Source organism: Rousettus aegyptiacus, unplaced genomic scaffold, assembly GCF_014176215.1.
Source record: "Rousettus aegyptiacus isolate mRouAeg1 unplaced genomic scaffold, mRouAeg1.p scaffold_m13_p_4, whole genome shotgun sequence".
Taxonomy (NCBI): Eukaryota; Metazoa; Chordata; class Mammalia; order Chiroptera; family Pteropodidae; genus Rousettus; species Rousettus aegyptiacus.
In genome coordinates this window covers 54,852,552-54,875,378 of record NW_023416307.1, presented here as the reverse complement: position 1 = coordinate 54,875,378, position 22,827 = coordinate 54,852,552, and the positions used below count along the sequence as shown (strand labels likewise).

At 35.9% G+C, this 22,827-nt stretch overlaps 1 protein-coding gene across 10 annotated transcripts in view; it reads left to right on the top strand.

Moving 5' to 3' along the window:
• GTF2E1 (general transcription factor IIE subunit 1) overlaps positions 1-20,262 on the top strand; it is a 44,276-nt gene extending 24,014 nt beyond the window's left edge. For all 10 annotated transcript variants that reach the window (XM_016158859.2, XM_016158863.2, XM_016158861.2 and 7 more), the window contains 2 exons: positions 2,748-2,989; positions 11,781-20,262. In XM_016158859.2, coding sequence (XP_016014345.1) covers positions 2,748-2,989; positions 11,781-12,205 — 667 coding nt within the window. In that variant the 3' untranslated portion in view covers positions 12,206-20,262. The remainder of the gene's footprint in view (positions 1-2,747; positions 2,990-11,780) is intronic.
• The last annotated feature ends 2,565 nt before the right edge of the window (positions 20,263-22,827 follow it).

Sequence of the window (22,827 nt, the reverse complement as noted above, 5' to 3'; positions counted from 1 at the left end):
AATTTCTTATAATGTGAAAAGATTCAAAACTAAATTGTCACTTTCGTTATCTTTAAGTAAAATGTGTACATTCTCTCCATAGCAGAAATTTAAATATGCAGGAGTGCACCTAAGTGTCTATCTAGATTTTTAGTTTCACATTTGCTGATGATTTAGATTTGTCTGTATCTGTGTTGAAGGTAGAAATAAAATCTGTGTAGTTGACTCTCCATGGTTAAATATATCTTTTAAAAGAAATTATTCCAAATTTTAAATTTTGTTTGACTTATGGTCCAATATCTTCTGCTTCAAACTGTAATAAAACCAATCTTGAGTTTCCATAATGAAGTACTAAAAACAAAAGACTTTTAAGAAGTAGTTTTGTGCTAACATTTATTTTGTCTTGTTTTTTCTCTCTATTTTTCTTGTTTTCTGCTCAAAGTACTGAGTACTAGCTGACCTTCTGAAGATAGTCTTCAGAGTTACTGTTAAAGATAGTGAATCATTTAGGAGTGAGGATGGAGAAGAAATAGATTAGGATAGGGGTGTAGTTGGCTGGGTCAGAGCTAAAAGAACATTGAGTGGGTAGAAAGAAACAGAAAAGGCATATATATGACTAGCTCAGGAGACCCATTTGAGGGTAGACAGAAATATACAGCAGGCTCAGCACAACAGTTGGGGACAGAAGAGACATTCAAAGGAGTCATGAAGGCAGCTGGGTTAGAGAAGAGAGACTCAGGATATAGAGTGAGTACATAACACGTAAACACAGATCAGGCCAAGAGAGAAGAAGAGAAAAAAGTAAACACTTGAGGTAGACCAAGCCAATTTACACCAGAGTAAGCAGAGTCAGATTATAGTGAAGGCAACAATGCAGCAACACAGCCTTTCAGAAGACATCATGTATCAGATAGAAGATAAAGAATGACTAAGGACAGATAAGGATTAAATTGAAAGTAAATAGTGTAAAAAGTAACATTAGGGGAATGCAGAAAGAAAAGATAGAGAGAAACCAGTTATTTGCAACTGTAGCCTAAGACTTTATAGCAAGACAAATAGATGGATTGGGTACAGAGAGGTACCTAGTAAGCCTAGACTCAGAATGGAAAAACAAATAATTGGTTCAAAGGCCATGGGAAAGAAAGGTTTATAAGGATCTGTGGGTATAGCTAAAGGCAGTAGCTGGCAGGCATGGATCAAAAGACTGGATCAACATGGATTGGACAACTGAAGAGAGCATATTTTTGTATAGCAAAAGTGACAGTGGGATTGTGGATATTCAGAGGGAGAATAGGAGGGATGGGATAAGCCCAGAATTACCTCCAGAGGATGGTCAGAAACACAGTATTCTCAGGGAGAGATGAAATGGGCCAATCAGATATATGGACAGAGATATACATCAGAGAAACTTAAGTAAGCATGAGGCAGAAAGTTCAAGTAGCTATAAGTGGGCCTAGGAAAAAATGAAGAGCAATGGAGTAAGCAGAAATGAAGGACTAAAGAGAAAGAAAAATAGTGAATGGCTCATGAGAGATAGAAGTGGTACAGGACATAAAGACAAATGAAGTAGTATTGGGCTCAAAATGAGACAAGGCTCCACTCAAGACATCAGTCTAAGATCCATGGAAAAGATTTAGAGTAAAATGGAAGAGAAGTAAAGGAGAAACATAAAGCTAAAAGAGTCCATCAGTGGACACTGAAAAGAATACAGCAAAAGGTATAAAGAAAGGTACAGAGCAGGAAGCTCATGAAACGTGAAGGTAGTTTACGGGAGAAAACATAGCTGTCTAAACAGAGAGGGAGGGAGAGTCTTGCATAGAATTAGTGCAGGGAAAGCATAATAGCAGGCGGAGGAAGATATCGTGAGCTTAGACACACAGAGAATCAGGAATATTCAAATGAATATGGAATAGTTTGAAAGTAGAACAAGCAGATAACACAGAGAACACTGGAAAGAAAACTAACTCATAGAGATAAGGAAACATTAGTGTCTAAAGAAAGGTAAGGAATGATCAGGCCTGGAACAGGCTAAGAGGCTCATGGGTAGTAGCAGTAAAAAGCAAAACAAAATAGACTGAGAATTAGATCATGGTTCTTCAGGGTAGAAATAATAGTTGAAGGATGGAAATGGAGAGTCAACATAGGCAGAGATGTAAAGATACAACTCAGTAGAAAAGAGGCTATTCTTTGCATAAGGATGTGCCTTATTTGGTGAGTAGCAGGAAAAGTACATTAATTCCAAGCTGAAGTCTGGCTTTGTAGAATATTTTTCTAGCTTCACAGCGCAGAAGAGAAAGAGAAAAGCAGACAGAACCACTTTGAATTATTCTGGGTTGAGCTGAGAAAATGTTTTTTTAAAATGTTTTGTTTGTTTTAGGGTTTGTTTTGTTTTTAAACGAAATAGTCATGAAAGATGTGACTGGCAGAGATTTTTGCCAGACTAGTATCTAAGTGGATTGTGTTCCCATATTCTCCCCTCTCCCTAAATAGATTTATTGAAATGTTTGAAACTATAAAACCTCTGTCGTTTTGATACACCAGATGATCCAGTGATTGAAGAACTTAAATATAAATATACATTCTTTCAGCCCATGCAGCTTTCACCCTGTGGTATATGAGCGGCTTCTCAAAATTCTTAAACATGTGTGCATGATTGCTAGATAGCATTTATTTGTAATATTTTAGTAACCACCTCTCCTGCTGCCTTTCTTTTCCAACCAAAACTTTAATTATTCTTCTTACTGTCCTCTTCTAATCTTTTTACATAGCAAGGACCGTGCAGCAACTACTGCTGGAACTGCTGGCCTGGCAGGTGGGCACCACCGGGAAGCATGGGCCGCCAAAGGTCCCTCCTATGAGGATTTGTATACTCAGAATGTTGTCATTAACATGGATGACCAAGAAGATCTTCATCGAGCCTCCCTGGAGGGGAAATCTGCCAAAGAGAGACCCATTTGGTTGAGAGAGAGCACTGTCCAAGGAGCATATAGTTCCGAAGAGATGAAGGAAGGTAAGAGAAGTCATAAAATGAATATGTCTTGGGCTCAGTAGAAAATGAACGTAGTAGGAAATCAGGCAGTTTTTAGTTTCAGTGTTAAACCACTATATCTGTTTTCCAAAACAACTGTATTATAGCAGAAAGTAAGAAACTGTGCAGTAAGCATTAAAACCAAACAGTATACTTTTATTAGCCTTCAACTTAGTTGAAGAAACAAATAGCTTTTTAAATCTTTATTGATTTTTAATTGAGGTAAAATTGGTATATAGCGTTATATGTTTTAGATGTACATTATAATTCTATATCTGTATGTACTACAAAGCGATCACCACCAAATGTGTAGATACTGTTCTTCACCATACTGTTGATCCCCTTTACTCATTTTGCCCACCCTTCATTCCTTCACCTTTGATAACTGCCAATCTCTGTTTCTATGAGTTTGTTTTTGTTTTTGTTTTAAGATTTTTCATACGAGTGAAATCATATGGTATTTGTTTTTCTCCATCTGACTGATTTTACTTGGTGTAATACCCTCATGGCCCATCCATGTCATTGCACATGGCTGAGTAGTATTCCATTATGTATATATACCACATCTCTTTATCCATTCATCCATTGATGGACACTTAGGTTGTTTTCGTTTCTTGGCTGTTATAAATAATTCTTTAATGAACATAAGAGTGCATATGTTTTTTTGAATTAACATTTTTGTATTCTTTGGATAAATACCTGGAGTAGAATAACTGAATCATATGGTAGTTCTATTAATTTTTTGAGAACTCTCCATGCTGTCTTCCAGACTGGCTGCACCAATTTACAGTGTACAGGGTTCCCTTTTTCCCACATCCTCTTCAACACTTGTAGTTTCTTGTCCTTTTGGTGATAGCCATTCTAACAGGTGTGTGGTGATACCTCATTGGGGTTTTGATTTGCATTTCCCTAATAATTAGTGAAATTAAACATATCTTCATGTGCTTGTTGGCCATCTGTTTGTCTTTGGAAAAATGTTCAGTTCTTCTGCCCATGTTTAAAATTGAGTTGTTTGTTCTTTTGCTGTTGAGTTGTATGAATTCTTTATATATTTTATATGTTAACCCCTTGTCAGATGTATGATTTGCGAATATCTTCTCCCATTCAGTAGGTTGTCTTTTCATTTTGACGGTTTCCTCTTCTGCACATAAGCTTTTTAGGTTGATGTGGTCACATTTGTTTTTGCTTTTGTTTCCCTTGCATTTGGAGTCAGATCCGTGAAAACATCATCAAGACTGATGTCAAGGAGCTTACCATCTATCTATGTGTTCTTCTTGGAATTTTATGGTTTCAGGTCTTAATGTTCAAGTTAAGTTAATTTTTTGTATGGTGTAAAATACGATCTAGTTTCGTTCTTTTGCATGTGGCTGTCAAGTTTTCCCAGCACCATTGATTGAAGAGACTTTGCTTTTTCCATTGTATGTTCTTGGCTCTTTTGTCATGAATTAGTTGTCCATATATGTGCAGGTTTCTTTCTGGGCTCTGGATTCTGTTTAACTGCTCTGTGTGTCTGTTTTTATGTCAATACCATATTGTTTTGATTACTATAGCTTTATAGTATAGTTTGAAATCAGGGAGTGTGACACCTCCAGCTTTGTTCTTTTTCAAGATTGCTTCGGCTATTTTGGATTTTTTTGTGGTTCTATATAAATTTTAGAATTATTTGTTCTAGTTCTAGGGATTGCATTGAATCTGCAGACCGATTTGAGTAGTATGGACATTTTAACAATATTCTTCCAATCCATGAGCATGGAAAATCCTACCATTTATTTGTATCTTTTTCAATTTATTTTTTCAGTGTTTTATAGTTTTCATTGTACAGGTCTTTTACCTCTTGGTTAAATTTATACCTAAATATTTTATTCTTTTTGATAAGTTATAAATAGGATTATTTTCTTAATTGTCTTATAGTTAGTTTTGTATCCTGTTACTTTACTGAATTTATTTATTAGTCCTCATGATTTTTTGGTGGAGTCTTTAGGGTATTCTACATATTATCATGCTATCTGCAAATAGTGACAGTTTTACTTCTTCCTTTCTCATTTGGATGCCTGTTACTTCTTTCTCTTGCCCAGTTGCTGTGGCTAGGAGTTCCAACACTATGTTGAATAAAAGTGGCAAGAGTGGGCATCCTTGTCTTGATCTTAGAGGAAAAGCTTTCAGCTTTTCACTGTTGAGTATGGTATTAGCTGTGGGTTTGCCATATATGGCCTTTGTTATGTTGAAGTATGTTCTCTCTATACCCACTTTGTTGAGAGTTTTTATCATAAATGGAAAAAATTTGCCACTTTTTCTGCATCTATTGAGATGATCATATGATTTTTATTTTCCATTTTGTTTATGTAGTGTATCATGTTGATTGACTTGCAAATGTTGAAGTATCCTTGCATCCCTGAAATAAATCCACTTGATCATGCTATATGATCCTTAAATGCATTGTTAAATTGGTTTGCTAATATTTTATTGGAGATTCTTGCATCTATGTTCATTAAGGGTATTGGCCTGTAATTTTCTTTTGTGTGTGTGTGTGTTGTCCTTGTCTAAATTTGGTATCAGGGTAATGCTGGCCTTGTAAAATGAGTTCAGTTTTTTGAAAGAGTTTGAAAAGGATATGAACTAAATCTTTGAATGGTAGAAGTCACAAGCAAAGCAGTCTGGTCCTGGACTTTGGTTTGTTGAGAGTTTCTTTGAGTGTTGATTCAATCTCCTTATTAGTAACCGATCTATTCAGATTTTCTATTTCTTCATGATTCAGTCTTGAAATTGTATGTTTGTAGACATTTCTTGTAGATTTTTCACTTTGTTGGTATCTAATTGTTTGTAGTAATCTCTTATGATCCTTTGAATTTTTGTAGTATTATAATTTCTCTATCATTTCTGAATTTGTTTATTTGAGCCTGCTCTGATTTTTTCCCTTGGTTAGAAAAACTAAAGGTTTGTCAATTTTATTTTTTCAAATAACAGCTCTTAGTTTCATTGAAGTTTTCTATTTTCTTTTTAGTCTCCACTTTGATCTTTATTATTTCCACTTTTATTTATTTCTGCTTTGATCTTTATTATTTCCTCCTGTCTGCTAACTGTGGGTTTTGTTTGTTCTTCTTTTTCTAATTCCCTTAGGTGTAAAGTTAGATTTTTTTGTTTGAGATTTTCTTCGTTTTTTGAGGTAGGATTTCTTGCTATGAACTTCCCTCTTAACAACTACTTTTGCTACATTGCATAGATTTTGGTGTGCTGTATTTCTGTTTTTATTTCTCTAGATATTTTTGGATTTCTTCTTTGGATGGAATGTTCTATATATGTCTATTAAGTCCACCTGATCTAATATATTGTTTCAAGTCCCTGTTTCCTTATTGATTTTCTGTCTGGATGATCAAGCCATTGATGTAAGTGGAGCATTAAAGTCCCTTATTATCGTATAGTTGTTAATTTCTCCCTTTAGATCTGTTAATATTTCTTTTGTATATTTTGTTGCTCCTGTGTTGGGTGCATATAAACTTTAAAATCTTTTTGCTAAATCGATCCCTTTATCATATGTGGTGCCCTTTTTTGTCTTTTATGCAGCCTTTGTTTTAAAGTCTGTTTTATCTGATACAAATATAGCTACCCCAGCTTTCTTTTCCTTTCTATTTCCATAGAATATCTTTTTTCTTTTTGAATTTTTATGAGTTTATTTGAGTCAAACAGAGGATATGACTGGAAGCAAGAACTCAACAGACTGAGAAAATGCTTCCTACATGGACTATCTTTCACCATCCCTTTATTTTCTGTCTCTTTGTGTTTTTACTTCTGAAGTGCCATGTTGGAGGGCAGGGCTATGCCCGGCTGTAACATGCATCAGCTGTAGCCTGGAGGTGGGCAGAGTTCTCAGGGCATATGCCCATCTGTGCTAACAGATTAGGAGAGTTCCAAAATGGTGTCTGCGAGCCCTAACATTAATAGGATAGTATGAGATTACAGAAATGGTGCCCTCCAGTGTCTTCATTCCCACGGAAAGTCCCAACAGTTTTCTGTCTCTCCGGCTTAAAAATTAGTAAGTGGATTTTCTTCATATATGGTCTAGGCGCTTTTCAAACTGGTGTTTTTGTGTCATTTCCAGGGCAGGTGACTTTGCACACAAGTTCTCTGTTCCATACAGTTCTGTGGATTTTCTGGACATGATCCCTGTTGGTTTTCAAAGCCAGGTGTTTTGGGACTTCATCTCTTCTGTGCAAGATATAACATTTGTGGTATCTGTTTTGGGGCACAAACTCCTCACTTCTCAGGGAAAATTTCTATATTTGGGGACCCCTAACAAGTTCATATCTCTATGTCTGGGGTGTGTTTTTTTTGCAAGACCCTGTCTCTGCCTTCCATCTTTATGCTGCTCTTTATCTTTTGTTGTAGAGAATTTGTTCATCCAATTTTCAGGTCTTTTGCAGAGGAAATTTTTTCATGTATAGCTGTAGATTTGTTAGGTTCATGGGAGGAGGTTGTTCAGGATCTTCTTATACTGCCATCTTGAACTTCTAAATAACCATTTGTATGAACAGGACAAACAAACAGAGACTCATGGACATGAAATATAGACTAGTGGTTACCAGAGGACTATAGAGTAGTGGTTACTAGTGGGGTGAAGGAGGAAGGGAGAAGTAGATGGAGTAAAGGGGGTCAAATATAGGGGGGAAGGGGAAGGGTGAAGTGGGTAAAGGGTATCAAATATATGGTAGCTGAAGGAAACTGCACTTTGGGTGGTAAATACACAGTAGAATATACAGATGTCAATGATAATATACACCAGGAAATTAGACAATTGTATTAACCAATGTTACCCCAATAAACTTAAAATAAAAATTAAAATAATATCCATTTTTTGATATAAAAAATTGCCATCTTTCTCTTAATTTCTTTGAAAAGTGTAATTGTGTTCAAGGTGGCCAAGTTCATCTCTTTTTTTTTCTCCTGATGCTCTAATTTATATTCATTTTATTTCTCTGAATTGGGAGTCATAATCATACACTAGTCCAAACTTTTTAATGTTGTCTCATAAATACCAAGGAGTTTGTGCTGCCTGAAATTTATAGAAAGACATCACCTTTGTGAAAGATCAAGGGTACCATCCAAGAAGATTGGTGAAATGTTTTACTAGATTTTAGAAATTTCTGTGATTATTATTTCATAATAATCATAAGTTTGAGAACTGCAAGATTTTACTTTTATATAGTAGTCTTAAGTTACAGGATTCAAAGATTTTGCTGGGTGATGATTTAGGAATATGTAGAAAATGGGAAGTTAAGACTGGATAAAGATTACTTAGAAACCAGGATGCAGGGATGAAAGGGAATGTGTACCTCTGGCTGGATTTCATCAGCATTAGAATCTACATACCTCCATGTATCATTATTAATATGTCATCCGAGTATGGTTCTTAACAGTAAAGAATTATCAATAACTGAAAACCACTTGTTTTTTGGCCTTTCTCCTAACCTCTTTTCCATTCATAATTAGCATTTCTTTACTGTGTCTTCTAAGAATTGTAAAACTAATGTGGAGTTGGGTAATGATGATAAAAGCAGGTGATACCTCTACTGTGATTTTCTTTGGTGTTTTAATTCAAATCAGAAAAAAGTTTGTTTTTGGCAACCATACTTCACTCACCCTCCTTCCTGCTGAGTAGCTTGGCTATGATATTTAGTTATTTTGATTCAAGTTGTTCTAGATTATATAGTAATTAGCCTGTCAGCTATTTAATAGGCATGTTTTCCCCAAGTTGGCTTCTTGCCTGTTCTTGAAGCAACCAAATCTTCTTTTCTTTGAACATAGAAATAAAATTTAATAAAATGATTGTTTGCCAATATTATATACAATTAGGCTCATAAGCTTAACCTAAGATGTTTACAATTTTTAGAATAATAGAACTTGAATTATAAAGGCCTCAGATAAGTTATATAGACTACTCAATTAAGTTTTGTGAATATTTCTGTCTATAAAAAATAAGATAATATGGTGTCACATCCTGTCATTAAGGTTTATGGTAATAGAATGGGCTCTGTCCTTTAGTGAATGTGTGAATCGAATCTTATTTGTCCTACACTTAACTTTTCCTCAGACTTAGTCATTTGAATATCTTTCAGAATTTTACAGACTTCAATCATGTCCTCATTACCAGAGTAATTTCTTTTAATTCTGCTTTCCTTATAAATTGTCCTCTTCCCCCAAGCCATCTCCACCTACAGTTTTTTTTTTTTTTAATTACCTTTTCCTGGACAATCTCTGATTATAATATCCTTTGCTTGAGACTTACTGACCAGAACAATACATGTTGTTCATGCATGGATTCATCATCAGTGATTTGAGTTCTATTTCCAACATCCTCTGGTTTTTACCTGGCACTTTTGTTTGTTGCTTTGGTTCTGGAAAAATATTAAGAATAACATCTTTAGAATTGTTCAGGGTTTTTTGAAAAACAATCTTCTGCCCTGTATCTCCTTGCTTGAACCACGTCTTTCAGTATATTTTAGATTATTTTAAGATAGCAGATTTTCTTACACTTGCCAGTTTAGAAATAGCTCTATCACTTTTCTGCCCAGTTATACAACCTTCAGGTTTTCCTATATTATTTTGTTATCAGCTGGGCCTTAAGCACCGAGAATTGCTTTAGAAATTTAGTAATATTCCTAAATATTGCTAAAATATTAGCATCATCAGTGAACTTGACAACCGCCCAGTATATATCATCTTTGTAATTTATAACTCTATTAAATAAGACTAGAACTAGTGTTTCAACTTTACCATCCAAAGATTTGCTCATTTATCCTTATACTTTTGTATTCTGTTTTCATCTATAACAGAACAATTTCCTTTCCCCCCATACATCTCAAGACCCTTGTCAGAAGTCATTTAGATACAACTTCATTTAGTTTCCAAAACTAAATTGCTTTCTCCCTAATTTTATATTTACTTTAAACATTAATTAAAATACTATGTTGGTAATATTAAGCCATTAGGAAAATTTTTTTAAGAAGTAGTGGTTGCCTTAGAGACTTGTATGCATTTCTTGTGTTTTTTGTTTTTTTTTTTTTTCTCTGTTGAATTACTGCATTGGTAATAGGAACTCTTGGGAAGAAGTTCAGCCTTTGGCAATGTTTTTAAGTAGTTGAGTTTGATTTTAATTCTCATTTTTACATCCATGTTGTCAAAAGCCTGTTTTGTCTGACCTAAATTTAAACTTTTTAATTTCTGTTTCCGTTCTCTTATCCGTCCAATATCTCATCTCAGGAATTCTATACTTTCTAAAATGTCCAGGATTATAGCTAATCCATTCTAATATGTTGATGAGAAGATGCTTTCATTTCATCTGTAGCCAGAATTGACCATTTCTGAGCCTTCTCTTGATGATAATGATGATAATAGATAAGACTCTTTTGAGGGCCAGTCCTGTTCTAAGCACTTCACAGATATTCACTTAATTTTCACAGTAATCCAGTGAAGTGGATGCTATTATTTTTTTCCCTTTTTGTACTTGAGAAAATTGAAGCAGAGAGAAATGAAGTAGCTTGGCCAAAATCACACAGCTAAAAAGTGTTGAGTCAGGATTTAAATTAAGGAGTCAGTTCCAAATAACACTTTTAATCCTGTTATATATTTTAAAAGACAATATGTTTGGTAGTATTTTCTAAATATGGAATACAAATATTTGTCTTAAATTTTTCATCTTCACCATATTAGGCAAGAGGTGTACACGGAATGATAAATAAGAGATATGTGGTGAGAGAAGCTCATTCGTGATGCTAGGTTTCTTTTTAACAAAGAGTTCAGAGTATGCTCATTAGCTTCAGGAAGATAAAACTGCCATTTATTCAATCATTCATCAAATATTTTTTCAGTGCCTAACAAGTGATAAAGCACTATTCTAGGTGCATGGGATATATCACTGAATAAAAATAAATAAATATCTGCTGTGGAGAACCTACAAGGTGGGAAAGGGGTTGACAAAAACAATAGATATAAATTATTCATTATGTTAGAAAATCAATGCTATGGGGAAAAAAATAAAGCTTTGGGAATATAGGGTTGGGAGCAAATTAAAAGAAGGTGGCATTTGAGTAAAGACATGAAAAACATAAGGGAGTTAAGTATATGGATACTTAGAGGAAAACTGTCCAGGCAGAGGGCACAGGCAGTATGAAGGCCCTGAGTTAGGACTGTGTATAGTGTGTAAAAGGAATTCCATGGAAGCTACTGTGGCTGGAGCAGAATGAGTGAAGAAAAGGAAAAGAGGTGGTAGGCAGGCAGGAGGAGATCCAGATAATGTAGGACTGTATAGGCTATTATAAAGCCTCTGGTTTACTCTCAGCAAAATGAAGAGCCATATTTGATTTCCTTTTATGCCGGCTACTATACTTGACCTTTTATAGATATTATTCCAGATGCTTTTATTCAGAGCCTAGAAGGTAGATGCTTTTATCACTCATTTTACAGAACAAGGTACTGAAGTTTAGAGACGAAATAATTTGACCAAAGTGGTATAGCTTATATGCGAAAGAACCAGGATTCAACTCCAGACCATATTACTCTTAAAACCCATGTACTTAATTGTTTTGCTACTTAAATTCCAGTTTGTGAGAAACATTTTGAATATATTATGGACAGCAGCTCACAAATGGAACCAGTGAAGTCTGTGTTATTTTATAATATTATCTATATTTAAACATATTAAAATATTATATATTTTATTAGTTATAAGAGAATATCTTATATATTTAAGGATATTGACTTTCTGGGTCTTTCATCCCAGGTGGCATAGATATAGATGCATTTCAAGACCGTGAAGAAGGCCGTGCAGGGCTGGATGATAATGAAGAGGTTATGCGAGCACTGCTCATTCATGAGAAGAAGACTCCCTCCGTCATGGCAGGCTCAGTGGGGGCAGCTGCTCCTGTGACCACTGCCAATGGCAGCGACTCAGAGAGCGAGACCAGCGAGTCGGATGATGACTCCCCACCCCGTCCAGCAGCTGTAGGCGTACATCATCGGGAAGAGGACGAGGAAGATGATGAGTTTGAGGAAGTAGCAGATGACCCCATTGTCATGGTGGCTGGTCGTCCGTTCTCCTACAGTGAAGTGAGCCAGCGACCAGAGCTGGTGGCACAGATGACACCAGAGGAGAAGGAAGCATACATAGCAATGGGACAACGGATGTTTGAGGACCTCTTTGAGTGAGCTTTCCCTGCCTTTTCCTCCTTTCTCTAATGCTCATTTCAAAAAGAAATTGCCTACCCTTGAAGGAAAGTGTTTAAGTGGCTTTCTGCCCCTCTTTGATGTAAAGCGACTGTTAATCTTGCACAAAAAATATTGGGAGACAAAGTTTGATTTTTATGCCAGAAACTTCCCAACAAGGTAGGTTGGCTACAAGCATTCCCTTCCCTGATATTATTACAGTATTAATATTTTACTGTGTTTTCTTATCTAATCTCTTTTCAAGGCATTGTTGCCCTTCTGAAATAAGTGAGGGAAGCCTAAATTCTTTCTGTCTGCCCTCAGGAGCCCACTATGATACGTTACAATAATTCACTGATCACAGTTTTAAAAATCTGTTCTGACCAAGCACTCTAAACAATTCCTTATATTGCTGCCAACCAAAGCAGCTTGCCAACAGCAAATCACTGATGATGGAGTTAGTAAGTAATGGAATGAGGGAGAGTATGCAGAAGGGGGATGGATAGACCTAAATCTCATGATTACTATCTAAAACAAAATGTATGTCTTTAGAACTGACCTGACTGATAGGTTCTATTGTTTTGCTTACTACTTTTCAGTTTGTGAGTTCGATGATAAAAACAGAGATTGTGCTTGGTAAACCCTTTGAAGAAATTAGAAAAAACATGAACTTGGAACACAGAGTCCTCTTAAGGGGTTGGAGTGGAAAGCATTGAGAACAGTGCCTTTCAGAATGGCCAGAGCTTGTGCTGGTTTGGAAATCTTTTATAGAAAGATGAGACTGGTCCCTTTCTTTTTCTGTTCTTCTACAGTGCTTTAAATTGTTTAATGAGGCCATTCCAGGAGGAATTAGCATATAGCAATTGATTTCTCCTCTTTTTTCTCTCTCAACATCATTGAAAGCCTTCTTTGTCTCTCTTTTGATTGTTGTCAGACATGGTATTTTAGAGTACATCCAGTATACTGTTGAACATTATAACCTCAAGGAACATAGTTTATTTTTGGTTCTGACATGTAGCATGGTATTAGTCCCTAAGGCAGAGCTTTAAAAGTAAGGAACTTTCATATCAGAATCTATAACAATCGTATTTTTTGTAATGCTTTCCTTTGCATTGTAATTTTTAAGTATTTATCATTTTATAGTACATGCGTGAAGTTAAGATAGCTTTTAGAATATCTGAGCCTTGTGTGAAGTGATGTTTCATTTACCTGGGTTATATAAATGACTGAATATTGACAGCTCTATTTTATACTGACTGAAATGTGTTAATTTCCAGCTCTGTAACACCTTGGAGCATAATTAAAATGAATACTCTTCCCATTAAAAAAGTTTCAGACTTTTTTCTCCTATTAGTCTTATTTAAAATAATAGATGCAATTGTATGTGGACCAAACTTTTTCTGACAATAAGTTGCTTAAAGAATAACTTTTATGTATATACCTGGTACACATGGGCTGTTCAGCTTTTAAACATTGTTTTTTAAACTTTCATAGTTCTAGAACCAAGTTCATTTAAAGAAAATAGTGATCAGATGTTAAGTTTTAAAACTTAGTTTTGGGTAAAACTATCAGCTCTTTATTTCAATGAATAAATGTTCTTACTTTTTTCTTGAATCTAACTTGCATATTGTACTTCCTAAAACTAGCATTCTTTTTTCTTTCCCCTTTACCAACTTCTTAAAGGATCATAGACTATTTACATATTTCTTTATCTCCATCTTGCGATCTGGATTTTGCCCTATTCCTACACTGAAATAGCTTCCTCCAGTCCTAACTGTCCAGTCTAACAGACCTTTATTTCTCAATTTCTTTAGCCGCTCTTCAGTATTTGATGCTATCAATCCATTCTGTCTGAAATGTTTTCATTTAGTACCTTAGCCATTACAATGTCCTTGTTCCCTTGTTCTCCTTACCTCATTGTCTGTTCCTTCTCAGTCTTCAGACTATATTTTCCCCCTGCTATCTGTATGAACATACCTCAAGGCCTAGTTCTTTTTTTCCTTCTTTGTGTGTGTATGTGTGCAGTGCATGAATTTATATTATGTGTGCATGTGTATGAATTTATATTATGGAAAAATATCAAAAGTGAAGACAAAAGTATAAGTAAGTGTATTCATTGCAACAGTGTTTGAAATTGGATAGATGCACAGATATACTAAATATGGACTAATCAGGGATGAAATTATTTTTCCAAGAAGCCATGTAGCTATTACAAAGGATGTATTGATAGGAAAAAATATTCATAGTGTGTTAAGTATAGAAGGATTCCATTTTTTTACATGTGTGTACATGTGAAGAAAAAAGCTAATAAATGTGTCTAGGTACCAACTTTTTAACATATGTTGACTCATGTAATTTTTATAACCTGTGAGTAGATATATGTGTGCAAGTATATATATATATTTGTGTGAGTGTGTGTGTGTGTATAATTAGAGTGGAGAATTACAGTGGTCTTAATATGTTATAGTGGAAAAGATTATTTCCATTTTGGAAAGAGAATTAAATGGACAAAAGATCGTGTAGAAACATCCTGGTAGAATTAAAGAAACAGAGTGACAAAAGGAAGCTTTTTATTAATGCTAGGATTGTTAGGTGTGCCTTTAAAAAAAAAAAAATCCTGGATTTATCATTAGATAAATGTCTTTGAATTTAAACTCAAAATTAATAGGAAAATATGACTTAATATATGAAATTTTATACATTACTCATATTTTGATAATATATCTAATGACTCAATAGAGTTTGATATTACTTCGTTGGACAGGTTTATGTCTGTTAAGTGGCATAGTATTCTGGTGAGAAAAGCCAGTTAGTGACAGAATTACCAAAAATGGGAGCCTCTGAAATTAGCAGCCTCTGAAGCTCTAGGTAGGTCAGACCCACACCCAAGATTGGTTGACACCTGTAGTCACAGTATCTGTTGACCTCAGAATGGCTGGAGTTGTTATCACCCACGACCTATATAATAAGGGATGGTTGGAAGTTGTCTCTGAGTAAGGTTGGCTGTATTAATATAACTCATATGTCAGCTTCTTAGGTGTCCTAACTTTTCCAGATTTAAATGGAATATTTTTTATCCTAACATCATGGGATACTTCTTCAGTGTCATTTTGTTTTGGGTGGGGGCAGGACGGGGTATGGAATAGGCTGGTTGTTTGTATCCTCCTGCTCTGTCTTCTTGCTTCCTTGGCTTTGCCACCTATCCTGACTTCCAGAGTTCCATCAATGCAGGTCTGTGTAACAGCTTCATTGAAGTTTTTACATTACTGGGCAGGGGACAGACAATGACAGGAGTTTTTGTCTCAGCATTACATTATCAAGGAATACAAGAGTAGATTGTATATGTCCTTGTTCTTAAGAAGTCTCTTCACCATTCTCACAGATTTTATCTCAAGCACAGTCCTGGCTTTAAATCTTACTAAAATGTAAGCTTCCTTTTTACTTCCCTTCATCAGCTTTCTTTCCAAAGGCCTCAGAAAATTATAAATGTATTAGAGAAAATAACTTTTTTCTTTATTTTATCCCTAGTCTACGTAGTGCCTTGAAAACTCCTATCAAATCCAAAGTGGCCTATCAGGATATTTCCCAGACCAAGGAGCCGTCATTTTCCCACGTCTAAAAGTCAGCATGGGTGGTCAACTGTGGCTTTAAAAGGAACTTTTTTCTCTTCACACTGCACTAAAAAATATTACTTATCATACTGTGCTGTAAGTAAGGTGTTGAATAAATAGCTCTGGCCCTTGGTGATCCATAACCTTATATCTGGTGGAAAACTTGCTTTCATTCTATCTGTCCTTGAAGTCGAGGGCTTTTTCTTATTCAGATGCCCTTTTTTTCTAAAACACCTTAAGGAGTATTATGTTTAAATGATTAAAAAGAAAATGTCCAATTTGGCATAGCCCGGTAGTCATGAAACTACCCTGACTACCAGCTGCAGTTAACTAGACACTGGCGCTGCGACACTGGTATCTGATGTACTCTTCCTGAGCTGGTTTCTCAGCTGTCAACAGTGAGAGGATTATGCTAGGATCACCAATGATTCCCTTCTTCGATATTTTATGGAAGTAATACTTTTTTAAAGAGGTCAAATATTAATACTCCCCCCTCCAAAAAAAAGGAAAAACAAAAAAACCCCAGAAATCTTATGCGCGATAGCAATTCAAACCAAGTGAAGGACATTTTAGTTGAGGGACTAGTTAGTGTACGTGGCAGGTTTAATAGTTATAATGTAGTAAGCCACAGAATAAATGATCACTGATTAGGTTTCTCTATCTTGCCAAGGTACTTCATGTCTAATCATCTGAATGACTGAGGAAGAAGAACTGAGTATTTCATAACTTTCTGGTTCTGTTTCGAGAGAATTTGAGTATTGAATAGGAATAAGATTGGGAAGAGCAGTTCATTTTCTTTTCTACCAGTTGGCTCTATGACTAGATTCAAAGCCAGGACCACAACAGAAAGACTTAACATATGTACTTTCTTTTTTTCTTTATTCCTGAGTTTTAAAAAAGTAAGAAATGACAGTCAAAAAACAAATATGAAAATCTTTGGAATTTAGAAATTGATATAATTCCACCTTCTATTTGTTTAGCATTTTGTTTCCACCAAAGCTATTTCACATGTGTTATCTCTAGCCAAGCTAGGCTACTACCACTTTGTTTTTTAAAATATCTAAAAATCTCTTAGGAAAATGAAGAAGTATTTTAGAAAGAAACTGGCACTATTATAAATTTGTTGTCTATTCCGTTGGCTTTTTATATTAATAAAAGAAGCATAATAAACTGAACAGAATAAGTACAGATGTCTTAAAATGTGCAAAGCCAAATGGGTTGAGAAGGGGAAAGAGTCATGAAATTTTACCCCTTTGAAGAGTTAAAGGAATGAACTGATTCTGGTGTGCCCTCAGAGGAATGAACAAATATAAGTACTTAAGGTTCTCTTGAGAAAGAGCTTCACATCCTTCTAAGTATCGGAGGCTACCTTTCCTATTCTAGTTGCAAAGCCGACATGCCTAGTACGTGACCCATTTTCAACAATCGACCCACATTTCCTGTCACATAAAAGAACATTGTTGCCTACCTAAAGTAAGTAAGTCTGAGAAATTAGTTTGGAAAGAAGGACAGATCCTAAAGTGCCTTGAATCATATTAAGGCATACAAGGTGGTCATAGAATTATTTTGGTGGTGATTGTTATATGAATGTTAATTTTTGAAAAATTCATCCAATGAGATACATACATAGTAAAAAATGGAAACTCCCCACCCAGCCCATCCCCATCTCGCTATCCCAACATAACTGTTGGCAATAGTTTAATGTGTGTCATCCCAGGCATTTTCTTGGCCTTTAAAACAATACACACATGCCCACAGATACACTGAAATGCTTTTTGAAAAAATGGCAATCACATAAACATTGCCATTTGCTTTTAAAGTATCTTTAAAAAAGATGAAAATTTTTCCATATCTCAGTATGTTTAGATCCGCTTCAAGTTTTGAAATAAGGAATAGGTAGAATTTTACCATAAAGTTGTATAATGATTTGTGTAACAATTTCCTTATTGAATGGTGTTTAGGTAAGTGTCTAGGTTTTCACTGTTAAAATGCTATCATGAATTACCCTCATATTTTCATTCTCTGAGTATTTCTCTAGGATAGCATTATAAGGGAGCCATCCAAAGGACATGTCCATTTTAAACTTTGGTAGATATTGCCAAAATATCAAAAATATTGTTGGAGAATTTTAATCACAGGAACAAATTGTAGTATTGATTTTAGGTTGGAGTTTAAACCTGCGGATGATTAAGGCCTGAAGTGCCCTTGGTGAGTATTTGGTCGAAAAAATTGTCCAAGTCAATGGGGATGGAGAAGAACAGACAGATATGAGAAACTTTGGTGAGATAGAATTAATGGATTTGGTGACTGTTTGGATAGGGTAGGGCCTTCCATAAAACTCAGGTTTCTGACTGGATGGTGGTTCCATTTATCAGTATTTGAAATAGAGGAGGAGGAACAGGTTTTGCTCATGTTTCAGTTCTCCATCTCAGTAAATGGCACCACCATTTCACCTACATGCTCAAGTCAGAAGACTAATAATTGGCTATAGTTTCATTTTTTCATCCCATATCCAATTAATCAGTAAGTACTCTCAGGCTCAAAATATAATCTAATTTTGAAGGTAGAGCTAACAGCACTTGCTGATAAACTTAAAATATACTGTAAATCTGATTTCTTATTACTTTCTGCATGTCCGGTTTATTCCAAGCCACAAATATCATCTTGGCTATGGCAGCCTTTCAGCTAGTCTCCTCACTTCTACTCTTAGAACCACCCTCATGGATTTTGACTATTTCCACACCATGCAAGGAGTTTTTTTTTAAATATAAATCAGACAATCAACTCCCATCCCTCCAACCCCTTAGAACCCATCACTGATTTTTTTTCCCCCACTGTAGCATTCTCTCTGTTTTGCAAATATGCCAAGCTTTTTCCTGCCTTAGGTCTTTGCCCTAACTGTATTTTCTGCATAAAACATTATTCTCCACTCTTGGCCCTGTTATTCCATTCTCAGCTTAAATGCCACCTCAGAGAAACCTTCTCTGCCCTGTCTAAAGTAAATCTCTCTCATTCATGATCATATTTTCCTATTTTATTTTCTTCATAGCAAAATTGCTATTTGAAATGAACTTATTTATTTCTTATTTAATTATTTATATCTATCAATCTCTCCCCCAAAAGACTGTAAGTTCTCTCAGGGCAGGATACTAGCATATAGAATTAATTCTGGCACAATGTTGAATGGGTGAATGGACAGTTGAATTGTCACTAGAGGAACATAACCTTTTCTTCACCAAGGCTGATAATTTTGTACCTGCCCAAATTGCAAATATATGTATATTCTCTTAATCGGTTATATTCACTTGTGGTTCATGGTACCTAGGGCTGTGTCTCCAGGACTAACAGTAGAGGGTGCCAGAATATAGCTTCTTGGGCACAGCCAATGAGAGTGCAAGAAGCTTCAATTCTGGGAAGCCGTTAGTGAGTACTTTGTCTGGGCTGCCACTTGCCACATGTAGATATTTGAGTTCTTGAAAATGTATCTAATCTGAATTGATATGTGCTATAAATATAAAATATACACTAAAATTTTGAAGATTCAGTATGGGAATAAAGAATGTAAAGTATCTTAATAATATATTGATTGTGTTGAAAAGATAATGTGGACAGATAATGCTGTAGAGGAAATGTTGTGTTAGAGGAAATATACTACTAAAAATAATTTCACCTGTTCCTTTTTATTTCTTCTTATGTGGCTATTAGAAAATTTAAAATTGCACATGTGGCTCACATTTGTAGCTTGCATTGTGTTTCTATTGGACAGCACTGGTCTAGGGCATTTTCTTCAGGTGCTGGAGTTACATGTATTATACTTAGTGATTATTTGCAGTTTTCCTCACATACAAGTTTTTGACCTGAATATGTTGCCCACCTTTCTCTCCTCCACAACCCCTACCAGAAAGCTAGAAAGCGCTTTGTTTTATTTGTTGGCTCTTCATTTTTGGGACGATAATGAATTTTGCTTCTGGTTTAATTTTTCACCTTTTGGGGTGGTAATGGGGGGTGTGGTGTTTTTGTTCCTTTCTTTTTCGAAGTAGGATGGGAGGTAGGGATAATGTCAGCAATTGTGATAAGGAACTGAAAAATTTTTGACTACTGAGCCCAGTGTGATGTTGAAAGTGCTGTTGACTCGTGGGTAGCTGAGGAACCTGCGCACCCTGTGAAGCAATGCCAGAGATGGAGGGGCTGAGAGCCAGGCCTAACTCAGAGGGCAGTTGGAAACTCAGTGTGTTGCTCTATGTGCACTATATTAACATACAGTGTATGTGAAATTGCTTATATGTTTATCACCTATATCTCCCCTTTGATAGAATGTAAGCTCCATGAGGGCAGAGACTTCATCTTTCGTGCTCGCTGTAGTATTCTGGCTCATATACCTGTCTCAGTGCCTGAAATGTAAGTAGTCATCAATACATGTTGAATGAATAAATAATTATGTTTATGTAGGCCAGGAGTAAACTATGACCTTTATATAAAAGACTGTTATTTTCAGTTTCTGTTGTTACTCGTATACCTAATTTGTGATGCTATTTTGTGTTAATTATCTTCCTACTTGGAATGCTTATGGATTTATGCAGCAAAGGGCATTGTCCCAGCAACTGGTGAAATCTGTTAACCAAAAGTACTTGCAACAAGTACATCTAACCCAAGGCTTACTTGTGACTTTCTTCACTTAGTCTATGTTAAGGTCATTTTTTAGAGAGGAAATTTATAAAGAACAATGACTGTGCTATTTCTTCAACTAGGAGTTTTGTCTCAAAATTGATGATACCGTGGTTCCTTTATGACATCAAAGACCTAGCTTCCTTTTTATCTTTGATGCTCAGCCATTCTTGGCAAATGTCTGTTGCTTCATGGTCACATAATGGCTGATCCATCTATGTCCAAGTAAAAAAAGATAAAGGTATATGCCAGCCGAGTCAACATCTCCTCCTTTTTTGTTGTTGTCGTTGTGCAATTCATGTGACATAAAATTAACCATTTTAAAGTGAACAATTCAGTGGCATTTAGTGCATTCACAATATTGTGCAACCACCATCTCTACCCAGTTCCAAAATATTTTCATTGCCCCAGAGGAAAGCTCAATACCCATTAAGCAGTTACTCCCCATTCTCTCCTCCCCCCAGCCCTTTGCAACCACCATTTTTCTTTCTGTCTATGGATTTACCTATTCTAAATATTTTATATAAATGGAATCATACAATATGTGGCCTTTTGTGTCTGGCGTCTTTTGCTTAGCATAATGTTTTGAGGTTCATCACATTGTAGCATGTATCAGTACTCTATTCCTTTTTATGGCCGAATAGTATTGTGTGTCTATACCACAGTTTGTTTATTCTTTCTGTTTTTGATGGACATTTAGATCGTTCCACATTTTGGCTATTGTGAATAGTGCTACTGTGAACATTTGTGTACAAGTATTTGAGTACTTGTTTTTAATTTTGAGGGCTCTATGCCTAGGAGTGAAATTGCTGGGTCATATGATAATTCTTTGTTTATGTGCTATTTCTTTTTAAAGTAATTCCTCTTTCAGCACTATGTACAATAATTGCTATCATTCATTGAGGAGTGTGAGAGTCGACAGAGAATACTAGAACTCTAGGATTGGTGACCAGAGAGGGTTTCCTGGCAACAGTTACAGAGTTATAGGAGGCATATCTGTGAGGTAAGAATTCAAAAGTCCTGGATTTTCTTTTCTGAAGGAATTAGCTTCTATGAATTGCCCTTTGTATTCACTTCTGGGACTCAGACTCTAAGTCATAACGTGGACTTCTCCTGGCCTTCCAGAGTGCTAACCTGGAACTGATCTCTGTGCTCCCATTCTCTGTCACATAGTCAAGCCTTTAAGTTCAGGGTCAGAGTGGGCTAATGTCTTCATCTGCTGAAATGTGAGGTGAGGCCCTTGTATTTGAACATTCTTGGAAGTGTACCAATATCAGGGGTGGTGGTGATGGCAGTTGTTAAGATCCAGAGGATGGATCCAGAACTAAATTGCCTCTCACAAGTATTTGCTCAGTATGAAATCAGCTTTAATCAGCTCTATTCCAGCAGCTTCAAAAACAGAAGGCTGGCAGCTTTTTATTTCAGGGTAGTGACCTACTGGGATGTCTAAAGAATGATTCTGACAGTGTTCCAGGAGATTCTTTCCCTGCTGTTATGTGCCTGTGTGCAGGTATAATGTGTATGTAGGAGGGTGGGAAAAGGCAAGATAGGATAGGCCTTTATGTTTAGTGGGTAGGTGGAGAGGACCTACTGTGCTGGGTACATCAGTCGCATTTCACAGCTCTTTGACAGGCTATAAAGTAAATTTAGTGATCATTTCTTTGCTGCTTTTTACACTGAAACTCATTAAGCTATAAAATTATGTCAGTGTTGTGGGTATCTATGTTCATATCTCCAGCATCAGTTTAGCTCCTTCAAAACTGACATAGTACTTTCCCTCCCTCCCTCACCGTCAACACTTTGGGACAAAAACACCTACCAAGCAAAGAACTAACTGAATGCCTGGGGCAGTGGCCCTTTTGCCTCCCAAACTGCTCTTTCTCAAGGAGTGCACTGGGTCACTTTGGGAATTCTCAATAAGTACTCACTGTGTTTTGACCAACAGATCTCAGTGTTTCATCACCTGTCTCATTATATCACATCCGCATCCCCCATAGTCCTCTTGGTAAGACCCTTTTTAAACTTGCCTTTCTCCAGTAAGTGCTACTCTACCTCCACTTTGAGTTCTCCTTTGATTTCCTTCTTTCTCTATCCTGCATCCTCTTCTCCACAACCCTCACTTCTGAAACAAACCCTTTATGTCTACTTCCTGTGGTGGAGGAGGGTGGTTTTCATTTGCTCCCCAACAGTTTGAATTTCTTCCCACTCTTCAGCTGATGCCAGTGATAGTGATTAATTCAGATAATCCAAGCCAGACAATAAGAGTTTCTTCAAAATTTTGTTGAAATGAGAACAAGGCACTCACTCTCTACTAAACTAACCCTGACTACTAGGTAACTAAACTAACCA